The sequence below is a fragment of the Heteronotia binoei genome, chromosome 21 (genome assembly GCF_032191835.1).
Source record: "Heteronotia binoei isolate CCM8104 ecotype False Entrance Well chromosome 21, APGP_CSIRO_Hbin_v1, whole genome shotgun sequence".
Classification (NCBI taxonomy): Eukaryota; Metazoa; Chordata; class Lepidosauria; order Squamata; family Gekkonidae; genus Heteronotia; species Heteronotia binoei.
In genome coordinates this window covers 172,574,737-172,593,643 of record NC_083243.1, presented here as the reverse complement: position 1 = coordinate 172,593,643, position 18,907 = coordinate 172,574,737, and the positions used below count along the sequence as shown (strand labels likewise).

At 44.8% G+C, this 18,907-nt stretch overlaps 1 protein-coding gene across 4 annotated transcripts; it reads left to right on the top strand.

Annotated features, from left to right (window-relative positions):
* The first annotated feature begins 9,511 nt into the window (after positions 1-9,511).
* Positions 9,512-18,907, top strand: NDUFS8 (NADH:ubiquinone oxidoreductase core subunit S8). Of its 4 annotated transcripts, none has more exons than XM_060261214.1 (7): positions 9,512-9,600; positions 10,277-10,340; positions 13,576-13,638; positions 14,001-14,090; positions 15,610-15,782; positions 18,365-18,493; positions 18,696-18,907. In XM_060261214.1, exons 2-7 carry the CDS (start codon positions 10,292-10,294, stop codon positions 18,825-18,827), a joined length of 636 nt encoding a protein of 211 aa, XP_060117197.1. In that variant the 5' UTR covers positions 9,512-9,600; positions 10,277-10,291; the 3' UTR covers positions 18,828-18,907. The 4 variants fall into 4 exon arrangements, with proteins under 4 accessions (XP_060117197.1, XP_060117198.1, XP_060117199.1 ...); XM_060261215.1 differs by lacking the exon at positions 9,512-9,600 and adding an exon at positions 9,803-9,989; XM_060261216.1 differs by lacking the exon at positions 9,512-9,600 and adding an exon at positions 9,826-10,078.

Sequence of the window (18,907 nt, the reverse complement as noted above, 5' to 3'; positions counted from 1 at the left end):
ACGATGTGAAAGAACTCTGGCTGCCATTTATGAATGGATGGTTAGAAATGGTTGAAAATACTTTTCACCCTTTAGAGTAAACAATCGTTAAGAAGTACAGATAAAAACGTTTAAGGTAATAAAAAAGGTAAAGGTAGTCCCCGGTGCAAGCACCAGCTGTTTCCAGCTCTGGGGTGACGTCGCATCACGACCTTTTCACGGCAGACTTTTAATGCCATTGCCAGTCATCTACACTCCCCCCGCAGCAAGCCGGGTACTCATTTTACCGACCTCGAAGAATGGAAGGCTGAGTCAACCTTGAGCCGGCTACCTGAACCCAACTTCCGCCAGGATCGAACTCAGGTCATGAGCAGAGAGCTCGGACTGCAGATATTAGACTTTCAGAGATGCTTTAAGCGAATTATGGAAATATGGAGATATATTAAGTATGAAACGCAAGAATGGAACAATGTAAATTTTGATTGTTATTTTATTCCCTTTCCCCTTCTCTACTTCCCTATCCTTTAAAACCAATAAAGTATTGTTATAATTAAAAAGGCTAGGCTGGCTGAGAGACAAGGGGGAGGGACAGAGAGGGGAGATATTGCTGATCTGAGGTTCAAATTGGTACAGAATGGGTTGTGCGTCTGAGGGTATGTTGTGTACTGTATGAATAAAAGAAAAGCATATTGGTATTCTTTTTGTTTTTTCATTCTTTTTATTTAAATGAACTAAAAGCTGCAAAGTAGAGAAATGTTGAACACACAATTTAGCAAATGTTGTTTTACACAATCAGACTAAACAAGATGTAGCCTGTTAAATCTATATTAGAATACTACTTCTTTTTAGCATTTTTGTATCTCTTTTTCCAGTTTTAACATAATAATCATTCTATTGTCTAGTTATTTTTGAACATATGTTTCTAATAAAATCAACTTTGATAATTTAAACATGTATTTTACCTTATTCAACTAATTTATTTGCCGTGGTCTCTGGTTTTTTCCCCAAATCTTTGTGAAAGTCAATCTTCCTGCAGTCAAAAGATGAAAACAATACCTGGACATTGCTTAGGAACACAAGCAACATAGTTAAGTAGTACAAATTCAATTGACTATCCACTATCAACTGAAATGCTAACATTAACATTCTTGTAATTTTGTTCCCCAAAACTTTTGCTCTATCACAACACCACCACAAGTACATAAAGTCTGCCTTTGATTGATTATAAAACCAACAATTATCTGTTACATTTCTATAGATTTTTGTTTTCCATCTCTTCCCCACTCCCTGAAGCTTCTACCTAGGAAAAGTACAGTCTTTCTCCATAGTGTGGACCAAAGCAGTTTACATCATTCTCCACTCTCCCTTTTGATCTGCACAACAACCTGGTGAGGTAGGTTAGGCTGAAAGTCTGTGACTGTGTAGACCAAAGTAGGAGGGAAGCAACCTCAGCAGCAATGACACAAAGTCCAACTGCAAAGAAGCCCTTTTCTCCAGGGGAAGTGATCTCTGCCATCTGGAGAGCAGCTGTAATTCTGAGTGATCTCCAGTCCTCACCTGGAGGACTGGCAGCAATCATTCCCCAGGAGGAAGTGTCTTGCATGGTGGAGTCTATGACATTGTACCTGTCTGAGGCCCCACCTCTCCTCAAACCCCATCCTCTCCAGGCTCCAACCCTCCACCAGGAATTTCACAACCTGGAGATGATTTCAGCTTTCCATCTTCTCCCCCCCTTCCTGCAGCCTTTACCTAGGAAAAGGACAGTCTTTCTCCACAGTGTGTGTATGGGGGGGGGGGGGGACAAAGAAGCTTACAACATTCTCCTCTTCCTCCTTTGATCTGCACAAAAATCCTGTGAGGTAGATTAGACTGAAAGTCGGTGACTGATCCAAAATCATCCAGTCAACTTCCACTGCAAGAACTTTGGTCTGGCAAACCCTGTTCTGAAGCCCTAATTCCTATGCCACACTGGCTGTCATAGGGGGGCTACTGTTGAACGATAGCAAACAGCCAGGCCTAGGGTAGCTAGCTTCCATGTAGACCCTGAAGATCTCCTGGTACCACAACTGAATTCCAGATTTCTCTCCCCCTGGAGAGAATAACTGCTTTAGAGAGTGGACTCTATGGCGTTATATTCAGCTGAAGCCTCTCTCCTCCCAAACCCTGCCCTCCTCAAACTCTACCACAGAATCTCCAGGAATTTACCACCAACCTGGAACTGGCATTCCTAGTCAGGACTGGCCCCAATAATTTCTCCATCAAAGACCTTTAGTGAGATCTTCACTAAACCAACACTGTCTCTCTGATAACATTTTGTTGGTCTTAAGCACACAATCTCATTATCTCTTGCACTTTCCCTCCCTCTTTCTCTCTCTCTGTACCTGCTCTGTTGCCATGGGATACCATTTCCACCCCCCCATTTCTGGCTGTTTCCCTTCCAGGGAAGGTGAGAGAGGAGCATTCAGCTGATCAAATGAAAGCTTTCTTTCTCTCCTCTGTGAAGCAGTAGTTCAATCCATGTCTGTCCTGGGACTGGAGGGTGGGAGTTGCTTTCCATTGAGATTGAGTGACAGGCACCTCAGCCAGTGGAAGAGTAAGTGAACTGTGGCCAGTCTGGCTTGAGAATTATATTATAGGGGATATGAGAATTAGAACTACTTCTTATGAACTAAGAATATTATGATTTGATTATTTGTATGTTTTTCTAAACTTTCATAACGTCAGAAGGTGAATTTTAATTATAGTCATTTTAATAAGAATCACATTTTGATTTTGATAAAAATTCTTTATAATTCTGGCACTTTTTCACATTATTTCATCATTTGCTGCATTTTTACTGGCTGTGATTCTTCCAATATGTTGCTTTGTTGGGGTGGTAGCTGCTGCCAAAGTCATTTAAAAAAAAAAAATTTAGTCAATCAGATCTTCATTTACCAAACAGAAGCCCTGCTGGACAGACCACCAGCTGGCCATGACAACTTTCTAAAACACTTGGTGAGCACCAGAAAGGTATCGGTGGGTACCATTGTGTCCATGGGCACCATGCTGAAGACCCCTGGCGTGGCTGTTTGGGTCTGGTAAAGTCCTATTAAAGGATCAGGAGTCTGAGATCATAATTTTTCAAGCAGTTTGCCTTTCTTTTAAAGTAGGAAATTGATTTTTACTTTAATGGAATTCTGTATATTCAGAATTTTCAATATTCTGAACCTGAAGGATCGCAATTACAAATCTGAATTCTAAATCCAAATTATTGTGCTTCTCCGCATCCATCTTGTATATTGTGAAAACACCATAACGGCAGCTTCAGTGAAATCAAAGAGAATTCTGCAGTAGCAGTTGCTCCACCCTTGGGCTTCTGCTTTACCCAGCTCAATTGATCGATTCCCCACCAGTTGCTGTGTGGCCACATTTGACCCACATCTCACTCCAATTTCCCCTGTGCCTTCCTAATCTCTAAAAATTAAGATCAGGAAGATGGGGAATTGATCGGCTGAGCTGGGGAAAGCAGATGCCTGAGGGAGGAGCAACTGCTACTGCAGAACCAGTGCAAGTTTCTCTGCCCCCTACAAATGTCAGAAAACCAAAGACTCCAAGTGTACGAGTGCCAACCTCCAGAGGCAACAGATAATTCTTTTGTGCAAAAACAAATGTGGATGTAATGCAGGATAAGATCCATAAAAATTGGTGCTGTGGAAATACATTTCCATGTTCCAAAGGAAGAGATAATCATCTACGGTTACAAGCCCATATCAGCAATTATTTATGTCAGACAGTGTAACTAATTTACTGGTTTTTTACATTTATTTCTAGTTGGAGAGACTGTAGAAAGTGCTGTCTCATGGCAGTTTGACGAGACAAAAAAAGAGGAGGCCCAAGAAACTCCAAGAAAGGTCCAGGAAAGTTCAGAAAATGCAAGTGAAAACAAACAGAACATTGTTGGTGCAGGACAGTTGGGTGTTAGACAAAAAGCCAAACGCTGGGAAATTTTCCACTCAACATGATGCAAGTTCATCCCACACATGTTCTACAAGACAGCAGAATCCAAAACAACAACCCCAATTCAAGGAAGTTCTCATGGAATCTGCACACCAGGAAGACTGCCCTTCATCTAGGTAAGGGACAGCACTGAAGATCATTCCTCCACAGAATCTCTGTGGGTCTCAATATCGGGCCCCAAGAGTAATTTAGTACTAGGGATGCGCTGTATATCCCCTGACCAAAACACTCAGGATCCCATGATCTGGACATGGGAAATTAAACCAGGGAGTTGTAATAAGGGGTGACTTTAATGACCCTAATATTAACTGGATAAATGTGTATTCCAATCACACCACAGAGGTAAAACTTCTAGATACACTAAATGGTGGTGCCCTAGAATATCTACTCATGAAACTAAGCAGAAAGTGACGCTGAACTTAATCTCAGTACTGCTGCCCAGGATTTAGTGCAAGATATGGAGGTGGCTGCACTGACTGGAACAGTGATCACAATGGCATCAGATTTAATGTGCATGTGGAAAAGTGCCACGGAAGGCATACTTAACTTCAAAACAGGGAACTTCTCAAATATGAAAAGAACAGGCAAGAGGTCTGATCTGTTGAAAAGACTGAGTTACTCAAAACTTCAATACTAGTGGCTCTGTTAGAATGTATACCAGAGATCAGGAAAGGTTACAGTTGCCAGGTACCAACTTCTCCCCAGTGGGGGGATTTGGGGGGCGTCCTGGGAGGGGTTGTCCTCAACATGATGACATGCAGAATGACCTCATCATGTTGGAGACACAGCACCTTACATGCACATCCCATGTTTTCCCCAACCATTTAAATGGACCTTCCCTTTAAACGGGGGGAAACAAGCACCAGGCTTGCAGGTGCCATGTGTGCTTTCATGATTCATGCAACGGTCACCTCGAGACTGGACTACTGTAATGCCCTCTACATGGGGCTGCCTCTGTGCCGAACCCAGAAGCTGCAGCTGGTGCAGAACGCAGCTGCTAGACTGCTGATGGGGCTCCCAAAGTGGGAGCACATACAGCCGGGGCTGCGTGAACTGCACTGGCTGCCAGTTATATACCGGATTCGTTACAAAGTGCTGGTTATTACCTTTAAAGCCCTATATGGCCGAGGACCTGCCTACCTTAGGGACCGTCTTTCCCCATATGAACCCCAGAGAGCACTGAGGTCAGCTGGGAAGAACCTGCTGACTATCCCTGGGCCGAAAGAGGTAAAGCTACAGAGCACCCGCGATCGGGCTTTCTCTGTTATAGCTCCACGCCTATGGAACCAGCTTCCGGAGGAAATGCGGGCCCTGCGGGATTTTGAACAGTTCCGCAGGGCCTGCAAGACCATCCTCTTTCGATTGGCCTTCACCGACTAAGAGGAAAACTGCTAAGAAATTCACCATCTGTATAATAGCACCAGCATATTAATTTTATTAATTTTAGAATTTTAATAGAATTTTAATTAAATTGTTAATTGGTTTTTATTTAAATATCTTGTATAATTAATGTATTGATTTGTGTTGTTAGCCGCCCTGAGCCTGCTCCGGCGGGGAGGGCGGGATATAAATAAAATTGATGATGATTGATGATGATGATGATGTTGCAAGTTTGCAGCTGAGGGGGTAGGTGTGCATGGTGCGATGGAGGACTGTTGGGGGTGGGGCTTCCCTGCCTGTCAACTGGAGGGCATCGGGGGAAGCCCCCAAACCAGAGGATCTCCCCCAGAGACTGGCATCCCTCGGAAAGGTACTGCAAAGTCTAAGAGGTCACCGGCATGGCTAGCAAGTGGGATGAGATAAGCTATCAGAATGAAAATGGCTTGTTTCAGACACCGGAAGGCTGACCCATATGAGGCAACACAAAACAAACAAAGGAAGTGCAAGCAGACAGTTAGGGATGCAAAAAAAGGGGGATTTTGAGGAACATATCGCTAAAAGCAGAAAGACCAACAATAAAGAATTATTTAAATACGTTAGGAGCAGAAAACCAGCTAGGGAAGCTGCTGGACTAGGGATGGACACGAACCAAACCACAAACCATGATTTGTGTGCAAATCAGGCCACAAACTGTCGCTGAACTTCCTGAACCTCCCATGGGTTCCTGCCCACTTGGTTTCCCCAGGCACCAAGCAGCTTCAGGGCACATGAGGAAGCTAAAGGGAGGCAGTTTAAACTGCCTTTCCTGGAAGCCCCAGCTGAGCCCATAGGGAGAGGTCTCCCCACAGGATCGGCTGCTTTGCTGTCTCTGCTGCACTGCCTGGTTTCAGCAGGGCATTTCCCTGTAGGATTGGCTCTTTTGTGGGCTCTGCTGGGCTGACAAGTTTCTACTGGGCAGCACAGCAGAGCCTGTAGAAGAGTTGGTCCTGTGAAGAGAAGTCTCCCCACAGGATCAGCTGCTTTGTATGGCACCTGCTCTTTCCCTGCAAGCCCCAATCTTCACGGGGAGCCCAGCAGGGAGCTGTCTGCTCTTTCCCTGAAAGCCTGGAACCTCTTATTTGCCAGACTGCCTCTCCTCCTATGCTCTGTCATGAGAATTTCACTAATGGCAGCAGAGACTTCTATGCGCGCCAGCCTATAAATAGGCAAAATCAGCAACTCCCCATACATGTGCTTTCTCTCTTGTCTCTCCCACCTTACTGAATGGCCTGCCCAAGGAGGTCAGGAAAGCTCCCACGCTCCTTGCTTTCTACAAACTATGCAAAACTGAATTATTCAAGAGCATTTTTTTGCACAGTTGCACTACACAAAATGGTTAACAAACTAACTTGGATAAATGATTAGTGACTGTGGTCTTTACTGCTTTGTTTAACTTTCTGTAAATAGGATCCTATTACATAATATTTGTACCACATAGGCTGCGATCACACATGCTAAACAATAGTTTCAATGCACTTTCCAACTGGATTGTACTGTGTGAACTGGCAAGATCCAGTTGGAAAGTGCATTGAAAGTGGATTGAAACTGCATTATTTAGCATGTGTGATTGCAGCCTTAATGTGTCATGTTAATACTTATGCTACGCTTTCTGGAGGCTCCAGACTTCTAAAATCTTCATACATTAGTCCTGACCTGGATAGCTGCAGCAAGCCCAATTTTGTCAGATCTCAGAAGTTAAGCAGGGTCAACTCTGGCAAGTATTTGGATGGGAGACCTCCTTGGAATATCAGAGTCCGGAAGCAGGGGCAGGCTTTATTCAGCCACCTCTCTGAATATTGTCCATGCCTCCAGTATGGGTCAGTCACCAGAGGTCGCCATGACTTCCAGGTGTACACACACACACACACAAACACACATGCACATAAAAATACAAAAATACCAAATAAAAGAGAGGAGGTCCTACAACTGATTGATGAATTAAAAACTAATAAGTCACGAGGTCCGGATGGCATACATCCAAGAGTTCTAAAAGAACTCAAAGTTGAACTTGTGGATCTTCTGACAAAAATCTGTAATCTTTCATTGAAATCTGCCTCTGTTCCTGAGGACTGGAAGGTAGCAAATGTCACCCCCATCTTTAAAAAGGGTTCCAGAGAAGATCCGGGAAATTGCAGGCCAGGCAGTCTGACTTCAATACCGGGAAAGTTGGTAGAAACCATTATCAAGGACAGAATGAGTAGGCACATTGATGAACACGAGTTATTAAGGAAGACTCAGCATGGGTTCTGTAAGGGAAGATCTTGCCTCACTAACCTGTTACAGTTCTTTGAGGGGATGAACAAGCATGTGGACAAAGGGGACCCAATAGATGTTGTTTACCTTGACTTCCAGAAAGCTTTTGATAAAGTTCCTCATCAAAGGCTCCTTAGAAAGCTCGAGAGTCATGGAGTAAAAGGACAGGTCCTCTTGTGGATCAAAAACTGGCTAATTAATAGGAAGCAGAGAGTGGGTATAAATGGGCAGTCTTCACAGTGGAAGACGGTAAGCAGTGGGGTGTCGCAGGGCTCAGTACTGGGTCCCATGCTCTTTAACTTGTTAATTAATGATCTGGTGTTGGGAGTGAGCAGTGAAGTGGCCAAGTTTGCAGATGACACTAAATTGTTCAGGGTGGTGAGAACCAGAGAGGATTGTGCGGCACTCCAAAGGGATCTGTTGAGGCTGGGTGAGTGGGCGTCAGCATGGCAGATGAGGTTCAATGTGACCAAGTGCAAAGTAATGCACATTGGGGCCAAGAATCCCAGCCACAAATACAAGTTGATGAGTTGTGAACTGGCAGAGACTGACCAAGAGAGAGATCTTGGGGTCGTGGTAGATAACTCACTGAAAATGTCAAGACATTGTGCGATTGTAATACAAAAGGCCAACACCATGCTGGGAATTATTAGGAAGGGAACTGAAAACCAATCAGCCAGTATCATAATGCCCCTGTATAAATCGATGGTACGGTCTCATTCGGAGTACTGTGTGCAATTCTGGTCACCGCACCTCAAAAAGGATATTATAGCATTGGAAAAAGTCCAGAAAAGGGCAACTAGGATGATTAAAGGTTTGGAACACTTTCCCTATGGTTAAAACGCTTGGGGCTCTTTAGCTTGGAGAAACGTCGACTGAGGGGTGACATGATAGAGGTTTACAAGATTATGCATGGGATGAAGAAAGTAAAGAAAGAAGTCCTTTTCTCCCTTTCTCACAATACAAGAACTCGTGGGTATTCAATGAAATTGCTGAGCAGTCAGGTTAAAACGGATAAAAGGAAGTACTTCTTCACCCAAAGAGTGATTAACATGTGGCATTCACTGCCACAGGAGGTGGCGGCAGCTACAAGCATAGCCAGCTTCAAGAGGGGATTGGATAAAAATATGGAGCAGAGGTCCATCAGTGGCTATTAGCCACTATGTGTGGGTATGTGTGTGTGTGTATATATATATATATATAATTTTTTTGGCCACTGTGTGACACAGAGTGTTGGACTGGATGGGCCACTGGCCTGATCCAACATGGCTTCTCTTATGTTCTTATGTCATAAATACAGTATAATATGAACACTTTAGCAGTTTAGTCATGTAAATACCTTAGCAGTTTCTAAGCATTGCACAACTAGTGTAATGACTGCTGGTGTCAAAGAAGCTTGTGGGCATTTAAACGTTGTAGTGCTGCGTTATTAGAAGACTAACTTTTATTACAGCAAAAATAAGAGACTTGCTGTACTTGAACAGCCAACGAAAAGCCTCCTGCATAAACGGAAAGACACAGAACAAAGCTTGAGTCCAGTGCTACCTTTAAGATCAACAAAGCTTTCGTATGCAAGCACACTTGTTCAAATACTGGACTCAGACTTTGTTCTGCTGCTTCAGACCAAATAGGCTACCCCGTAGAAGAAGACACGCTACACTCCCAAAAAGCAAAAAAATCAAGCACCCGCGAGCCTTCCTTAAAATCGGTTCTCCAACCCACATGCGTTCTAAAATTTCTCGCATCCAATCACTGACGGATGTTGTCACAGACCTCTTTCTATACTCCATCTAAAGATTCCACCCTTTCCCACCGTTGTAACCAACCAAAGAGAAAGTTCCGCCCTCTTCAGGGTTCCTTCAGCCAATGAGTATTCCGCCTTGCGGTAATTGGCCACAGTTGTTACTTCTGGTCTGCGGCGGCTCGGAGTAGAGTTGTATTTGTTGCTCACGGGTGAGTCCTTTTCTGTCCTTTAGGCATCTCCGCGTCGCCGGATTGGACAGGCGATCGTTTTCCCAGATCCCAAGAAATTCTTCCGGGGGGGGGGAGGGGAGACATTGGCAGTATCTGATTGATAGGACCTTCACGGAGGGTTGCAGAGGACATAATTTTGCGCATGCGTTGCGTCAGGCCGCCGGGACTGATAATGACGCATGCGCAAAGCGGAGTTCTGCGGGCGTGTAGGAGGTGAATTGTAGACAGACGCATGCGCTTTATTTCTCGCTGTCCTGGGATAGCGGCTGAGAGAATTAACCCCGCCCAAGAGAAGGGGGAACAAACGTGTCTTTATTGACTTTGTGCACGTGTGGATTTCCTTGCTGGAGTAGAACGTTGCAGCGAACGTGAGGAAGGGGTTGTGGCTCACTGGCGGAGCACCTGTTTGGGGTGGAAAAGATGCTGAAATCAATCTTAGGGATCTCCCGTTTAAAAGGTGTTTAGGTAGCAGGTCTTGGGAACGTTTTCTGAATGAAGAGTTATTGCTAGTTAGACTAGGTGGGATGCTTTATATTATATATTTATACTGTTAAAACAATAGTGGACTAGTGGAGTATATGAGGCCCTGGAGTGACAGTGAACTCTGATAAGACGGTTCGTTTATGTGTTTCTTTCCTTCTTGTCTCCCTCACAGAGTAATCCTGCACTCATGTTTAAAATGCATATATTCTGGATTATGAGACAGACTTCCCTAGCAGGTAGGACTGCAGAAGACAGACATTTTGTTTCAGGGCTGGGTTTTGACCTGATCATTGGCTGTGGCAGATCATTGCATACCTGCTTTGTTTAATATTGGTTTTAAAATGAGGACAATAATTTTGATCTGTGATGCTGAGTGTTGTTAGGGGTAGATTGTTAAAACACCATTAGTACTGGCAATGCTATATATTATTATGTATGATGCTGTAGGTGTATGGAGGTGATAGAGGAGGCTCATATTCAAATACTTGCTAAAATTCTTGCTTATCCACAAGATTTGCTGTACTGTTTGGAGCAAGCGACAGGTTCCAGTATTGTGTGACTAAATTTGATAAGTACCCTCAGGCTGCATAACTAATATTGGATTGAAAGGCCATGCTGTTATGCACGCTGATTGGAAACTAAGCCATCATGAACCAAGTGAGACTTATGTTTAAATATACATGCACAGATATACTTCATGTAAGAAATCATGAATACACTGCATCCTCTTATTCTGAGCTGGTGGCTTCCTGTCACCCATGGCAGTGATGCCATAGAAACTGCTGTAAATCAGTAACTTCTGTGAGAGGTACAGGTAGTTGGTAGAGAAGGTGTGAATTTTTCACAGTATCTACAGTTCACATATGCAGAGGCCCAATAACTACTCAGTGGATGATTACAGACCAGCACTTTGGGTTGACTCAGAGACGCCTCTGAAATCGACCCCAAAATCCCTGCAGACGGCAATATCTGCCGCCCGTTCCTGTCCCATACTCACCCCAGGCCAATCTTCCCAGCTCAAAAAGCTACCACTTCCGAAGTGGTAGCAAATATCTGAGCTGACAGCCAGTTGCCCAGGCCTTGTCTGGAAGTGAAAAGCCAGAATCGATGTGGCTTGGCATGTGAAACCACCAAGCCGCCCGAAGCCGCTTCCATCTCCCCCCGCCCCAGGAAAACCTGCCAGGAGCACATGAGCACCTAGCTATTGGGGGGGGGGGGGAGAAGACCACAGCCCCCCCCCACTTCAGGCTGAAGTGGCTGAATTGGGCCACCCCCATGGCTTGAGGGGTGTGGGGGTCCTTTGTCAGCCTCCACCTTCCTCCTGTCCCTGCCCTTGCAATGCCTGGGAGGGGGTGGTAGAGCAGCCAGAGCTTGTTAAAGCCCCCCCCCCCATTAGCTAATCAGTGGGGAAACTGGCTCTGGAGGCTAGGGGCTCCCATGACAGCCCTCTGGCACGATCAGGTTCAGCGTGGAGTGAGAGGGGGCAGCAGGAGCGGGAAGGACAAGCCAGGACAGAGCGACCGCTGCCTGGATCGCATGGGATGGAAGGGGGGGAGGAGGCGACCGCAGCAGTGGCAGCGGTTGCTCACTCTGTCCCTGGCTCGAGCTTTCCACTGCTGCTGCCCTCTCTCACCCTGTGCGGATTGTGATCACACCAGAGGGCTGTCAGTGGAGCCTCCAGAACCAGTTTCCCCGCTGATTGGCGGGGGGATGGGCTTTACATGCCCCAGGAAGCCCCGGCTACTCTACTGTCCCTTCCCAGGCATTGCAACGACAGGGATGGGAGGGAGGTGGAGGCTGAAGAGTGCAGTCCTCAACCAGCTGCAAGGGGGGAATTGAGGGGGAGCATGAGTACCCCCTTAAACATCCCAAAGCCCCCTGACTTCCCAAATCCTGCCTATCGCCCTGCCAGCTTTTTAGGCAACCCTCCATCTAATTGCACCAAGCCTCCCACTGCAATGTGTGGAGGCTTCGGAATGGCTCTTTTTGAGGCGGCCCAATTTGAGACACTTCCCAGCCACCCCAAATTGCCCGTCTGTTATCAGCCAGTGTGTCTTCCCTCAGGCCGAATTGCAGAATGTTATCTTGTCACTATCACATTGGTGCAATGCAAGAGATACGTATACCCTTTGTGTGTGCTGAGTATTGGTGAGGTAGCTTTCTTTTCAAGCCTTGTGTTGCTGGGGTCCTGTTGTGTGTTGTACTGTCAACATTAAATAATGGATGGAGTTTCACAGATTGCAAGCTAGTATAAAATTATTTATTTAACTTCTATCCCAAACTGCCCCATGAATGGTCTCAGGGCGGCTCACAACACAATAAAAACACAACTGATATCAAATACAATAAAAACAATGATAACAAAACAATTAAGCAATTAAAACAAAACAAAATGGCATCTCCTGGGATCTTTCAGCAGGTGATGGTAAATAGCCCAAATTATAGCAGTTTTGATCAGATGGCGGGAGGCAGTGTTTCCTCTAAGCTGAGTTAGCGTGAGGTAGCTCACAAATTTTTAGCCTCCAGCTCACACATTTTTGTCTTAGCTCAGGAATAATGGTCCCAGAGCACAGTAATTTATGCAGTAGCTCACAACTTTAATGCCAGGAGCTCACAACTTTAATACCAGTAGATTAAAAAGTAGACTTTTTGCTCACAAGACTCTGCAGTTTAGAGGGTACATTGGTGGGAGGTACCTGAAATATAGTGCTCCATAGATACTAAGCAGTGTCTGGAAGGCACTAGAAAGGTACTAAGGGCTGGGGAGGCCAAAACGGTTTTATGCCTGCCACCTCACTCATTTTGCAGTGAAGTATTATTGTGTGAAGTACCCATTTTTTGCAGTATTCGCTCCTTAAGACGCACACACTTTTCCCTCCACTTTTTTGGGGGGGAAAGTGAGTCTTATGGTGCAAAAAATACTGTACTTTTTGTCTGTTTCAAACCTTCTGGCAATAGGTTTCATTAGGTAATTTTGAGTTTTACTATTCTGAGTAGGCCAAAATGATTCCTTTGTTCATTTTTTTCTGCACCATTCATAATTGTATAAAATCTCTCATGATCTCTTCCTCAACACTTCTTTCTTTTTCTAACCTAGAGCTCTAACATTTTAAACTTGTGTCACAGAGAAGTAAGTGCTGACACTTTCCAGTAAGCATTGACAGTTTTGTGGTACCTCGGCAGACAAAAAGTGATCTGTTGTAGTGGTCAAATATCTGCTTGGTCATTGCATTCATTGGGTGGCTAATATTCTCAAGCCCATATTGCAATTCTTGTCTGTGACCTGGTTCTCTCTTGGCTGAAGTAACCTGATGGTATGTCATACTAATGGTTTGGAAGCGGTCTCCTAGGAAGGACTTCGATTAGGTTAATATATGTCAACGTTTAGACAATTCCAGTATTTACTGTTCTGGATTGGGCTTCAGGGGTCTGTATTCCCTTCTCTACAGCAAACTTTCTGTTTTTCCTTAGGGCCTCCAGTGTGCCTGAGCCTTGCACGACACCTCAGCAACACAGCCCCAAAAGCCTCTTACAGTAAGTACAGTTTCATGTCCACACAGAAGATTCAGGGATATAGCAACAGCTTGCCCAGAATAGAATTTGATTCATAAGGCTCTCTTTTATCTCACAGATACAAGAGTTGCTCCTAGATGGTCTTTTAGGAAATACAAAATTTAGTTTTGCTTCATCTCCCCTTTAATGCTGTCCATGTCACCTAGAAGAGGACATCACGCACATATAATAGGCAAGATTCCACTGAGAATGGGGCATGAATGCTTCCTTTGACAGAAATGTCTGTTTCCAAGAAGGTTGTCATGTAGGATCTTTGTCTGCACTATTTCCATAGTAGATTTTGTCATGGGGATTTTATTTATTTATTTTTTGGGCGGCTGCAGAATATGTAAATTTAAAAGAGGAGCCGACGGACATGAGATCTATCACGGACAAGGCTGCACAGACCCTACTGTGGACAGAGCTCATACGAGGTAAGGATGATTTTGGAATAGGATGGAGTAGTAAAAATATGTCATATAACTATGCAGCATTGGATAGGCAGGTATAAGAGTAAGAGTCGGGATCTAGCAATAGAACTGATTGTTGAGCCAAGCTGACAGCTTCCTCTGTTTGCACTCACCCCAGCACCCTTGTCCTGAGCCATGATGGAGGCAGCAGAGGGGATGTGGGCTGTGTCCTTGCCATGGTTAATTGTAATTGATAGCTTATCAGAAGCATTGAAAGACCTGAGGCTAAGATGTTAGAATAGGCTTGGAATGAATTGTATAGATAGCCTATAGTAGACTCCAGTCATCTGTGCTAGCCTATTGACTCTCCTTGCTGCTGCTTATTGCTCTCCACTTTTGGCTTTTTCCACTGGCATGGAGGCTGCTGTCCATCATAGCAGCAGTGTGCTGGAGGCCTGGTCCAGTCTTTCAATTTCAGATTGGATATATTTTTAAATGTTTAAGTAGCTTATTAATGTTTATCCAGCTCTTCTCTAAGGAGCTCACTGGTGGACCCTGGAAGATCTTGTGGAGGCAGCTATCAGTCAGCACTAGGCTGGGATGGTTGTATGAATGTTCTTACATCCTCTTGTGGGGCAAAGTGCAGAAATGCAGAGCTGTGAGGATAGCTGCCCAGGTGCTGCGTTGTATCATGTCACTGTTGGTGGGTAGTGGGAAGAGGGTAGTTGCAAGCATAGTTCACCATTGAGTTGGAAACCTGGACTGCTTCTACATGACAGTGCTTCCTCATTCTTGTTTCATGGATATTTACACACTTGTCTCCTCTCTGAACTTTCCCTACAGCTGCTGTTCTCCTCCTAAGGCACACACACCAGAGGGGGATAGGAATTGCCCCTTTTATCCCCTTTCCTCACAGGCTTTACCTAGAGTGCTTCTCCAGTGGGCTGAAGTCCCACTCTGTATGCTGTGCTTGGAGGGGGCAAGTGGTGGGCAGCAGGAGAAGTAGACGAGCAGGTGTGCAGTGCCTGGAACAGGAGGGGTGGCAGATTGGTGTCAGGCAGCAGGTTGCAGAGCAGGACTTGAGCTCAAGGGATAAGTGCTGTTGGGGAGTGGTAGGAAAAGGAGACAATTTCCATTTGCAAGAACTGACGAAGACTTTGAAATGGCACCAGTGTGGTGGGAGGCTGGAAAATCTGAATCTTCCTATCCACACTGTGAGGGAAGATGCTCTGACTGCAGTATTTTAGGAAAGATCATAGTAAAGTAGGTTTGAGAAATGATGGGAATTCTCAGAAAGTGGACAACTGGAGGATAATCTATAGGATCCTCTGCAGGGGACACTCTGGTTTAGAAGCCAAGACAAAACAAAATAACCCTGGTAGTAATTTCTGCATACCCCAAAGGTAAACCGTAGTACTGTTGTAAATTTTGAGAATATTAGTACCTGCTGAAATTGTAGCTGTTTTAACGGAATATTGTTTTCTGTGCACTTTGGGGATGGAATGGTCTGTATTTTAAATGTTTGGTGTGCATTTTCCCATAGGCATGGCTATGGCTGTGAGCTATGTGTTTAGGGAACCTGCAACTATCAACTATCCCTTTGAGAAGGGTCCCCTGAGCCCACGCTTCCGTGGGGAGCATGCCTTACGTCGATATCCATCTGGAGAGGAGAGATGCATTGCTTGCAAGCTTTGTGAAGCTATCTGCCCAGCCCAGGTGAGGATCTTCTTGTTACCGGTCTCCCTTTGCCCTGGTCACATAACTTGATGATAGGGATTTCTCCATGTAGCATAAGGAAAGGAAAGGTATCCTGTGCAAGCACCAGTCGTTTCTGACTCTGGGGTGACGTTGCTTTCACAATGTTTTCACGGCAGACTTTTTATGGTGTGGTTTGCCATTGCCTTCCCCAGTCATCATGTAGCGTAAGAGCTAAGTGCAAAATTGATCCACTTCTGTTTACCATCTGCATATTACAGTTAGAAGTAATCTGCATACAGAAACATGCATATTACACTGGAGATATTCTTTCTCATAACCCATCTGGAGCAGGTGAGTTCTAACTTGGCAGGCTTGGCAGCTTGCCCCCTTCCTATTGCGCTCTGACCTTGCCACAGTAATCCATGCAACAGTCACCTCCAGATTAAACTACTGTAACTTGCTGTACGCTGGCCTACCCTTAGGACTGATCCCAGAAACTCCAACCGATCCAGAATGTGGCAGTGCAATTCCTGATGGGAACATCATGGATGGCACATATACAACCTGTGCTGTGCCAGCTGCACTCGCTCCCAGCAGAGTTCTTAAGTCAAGTTCAAAGTTCTGGTATTGACCTACAAGGTTTTGAGCAGTCAGAGACCAGTGTATCTGAGGGACTGTCTCCGGTATGTCCCTGGGAGGGGCACTACACTCTCAGGACAGTAACCTGTTGGTGGTCCCTAGACCTAAAGATGACCGGCTGTCCTCGAGGCCCAGGGCCTTCTCAGTCCTGGCCCCAACTTGGTGGATCTCTCTGCCAAACTCTATCAGGGCCCTGTGGGACCTTATGGAATTCCACAGGGCCTGTAAGGCAGAGATGTTCTGCCAGGCTTTTGATTGAGGACAGCGACTGTTTCAACTTAAACTGGTGCCCAGTTTGTTTCAGCTCGCACATCCCCTCCCCCGCACCTGCAGAGTGGCCAGCAGTTTGCAATCTAAATTGATACATTATTTGCCATCTGTTTTGCATTGTTCTGAACTTGTTATGTTTTAGTTATGTTTTATAATTTTTATTGTAATTGCTTGAATATGTTGTCAATTATCCAGAGCCCTGCTATGGCAGGGCTCGGGCAAGCCATAAATTTAATTATTAATAATAATAATAATGAGTTACAGTTTACTTACAAATGAATTTACATAGGCTTGCTTCTTTATGGTGATTCATGAAGCATGGATATTCTTCAGATATATGCCTGGAAAATACCAAGCGGGCTAAACAGATTCCATCACTGATGGCATTTTCATTAGGTATAGTATTGCAGGAAAGCAGACCCTGTTTAGAGAATGGCGTTCTTCTCAAACTGATTGTGGGCTGGTTCTCTCATGGTTGTCTCTAAAAGGACATGTACAGGGCTAGACAGGCAACAACAGCTGATCTCATTTGAAACAACTTTTTCATATATGTCCTGGGGTTTTCTGGCCGATTTTCTCACAGTTGAAAGAAAAATAAAATGCCAAATGCCTGTGGAAAATGCCACTGGTGATGTGATGTGTCTAGCCAAGCAGCAAAGGATCTATAGTAAGAGGTGTTTTTCAAATTTTTCTCCATAATGATGCCATCCGGTGCCAATTTATTTGCCATTGAACCCCATTGACCTTGGTGGGATTTAGCTGCTTCATCTGGACTGTGTAAGAAAGTGTGAGCCAAGTGATTTGCAAACTTCTTTGCATATCTGGATATGATATGCTAAATTCCTAAAGTAGTATTGTCATTCCTAAAGTAGTATTGTCATTAATGCTGAATTGATAGGTATACAGCTGATGCCAGAAGTAGTTTTTCTCCATTACAGTGGGATGAGAAGATGCTTGTAGGAAGGCTGTTCCTTCTTGTGTTTGGAATTCAGTAGACTTCTATTGATTGTGTGACATGCCTATTAGACCTGACACTCTTCTCTTCCATAGTACTCTGTAGCATATCCCAATTTCAGCTGTTCTGTCAAATCCAGCTGTGTCTGCCTCTTCAGAGGATGTTGCAGTATCCTTAGGGATCGTTTCTCCCCACATGTTCCCCAGAGGGCACTTAGATCTGGATTGCAGAATTTACTGTCAATCCCTGGGTCGAGGGAGGCGAGGCTGAAGGCTACCAGAGATAGAGCCTTCTCAATTGCTGCCTCCCACTGGTGGAACCAACTCCCAGAAGATGTAAGGGCCTTGTGGGACCTTGCCCAGTTCCGCAAGGCCTGTAAAACAGCTCTATTTCGACTTGCCCTTAGTTAAACTACAGTATAAGTAGATGCCCAAAATCCCTGAATGTAATGGTACCAACACTAGCACCAAAATTTTTTTTTAAATTAAATTATTAAATTTTAATATTATTTTAAATTGTTAATTGGTAATGATGGTTTGTTTGCTTATTGTTCTGTTGTTTGGGTTTGATTGTTGTTAGCCGCCCTGAGCCTGCTTCGGCGGGGAGGGCGGGATATAAATGTGAGGAATAAATAAATATAGATACATTCACTATCCCTCTTGCCCTGGCCTCTGCGGTGGGGACTTGTGGACTATTGCATGCCAGTAAGTTATCGCCCGTTCTGTCCTCCCTACAGGCAATCACCATTGAGGCAGAGCCCCGCGCAGATGGCAGCCGGAGGACCACTCGCTATGACATTGACATGACTAAATGCATCTATTGCGGATTCTGTCAAGAAGCCTGTCCAGTTGATGCCATTGTGGAGGTGAATGAGTTGATGCGTGTACAATTTGTGCAAAGTGGTATTGTTCTGTAGATTTCTCCCCATTCTGGACTTGTTGTTTGGAAGCCTGAGCTGAGACAGAGAAAGCAAGCAATACCCTTAGCTTCTGGGTGGAAAAGGTCCTCTTTGTATGTATATAAGACTTTGTTTGTATATAATGATGTGACCTCAGTTCTTTCTGCAGGGCCCCAACTTTGAGTTCTCCACAGAGACACATGAAGAGCTCCTGTACAACAAAGAGAAGCTGTTGAACAACGGTGACAAGTGGGAAGCTGAGATTGCTGCTAACATACAGGCCGATTACTTGTACCGATGATGGAGCACTTATCTTTGCGCATCCTAACCAGCAAGTCCAGCCAGAACCAAGCCTGCAATAAAGTGTGTGCATTCACTGTT

Bases quoted from the DNA above. Each gene is read 5' to 3' on its own strand.
- NDUFS8 (XM_060261214.1), top strand. From the start codon at position 10,292: ATGTTTAAAATGCATATATTCTGGATTATGAGACAGACTTCCCTAGCA. The intron at 14,091-15,609 runs GTAAGGATGATT...ATTTTCCCATAG, and splicing joins GTGGACAGAGCTCATACGAG to GCATGGCTATGGCTGTGAGC. The intron at 15,783-18,364 runs GTGAGGATCTTC...TCCTCCCTACAG, and splicing joins AAGCTATCTGCCCAGCCCAG to GCAATCACCATTGAGGCAGA.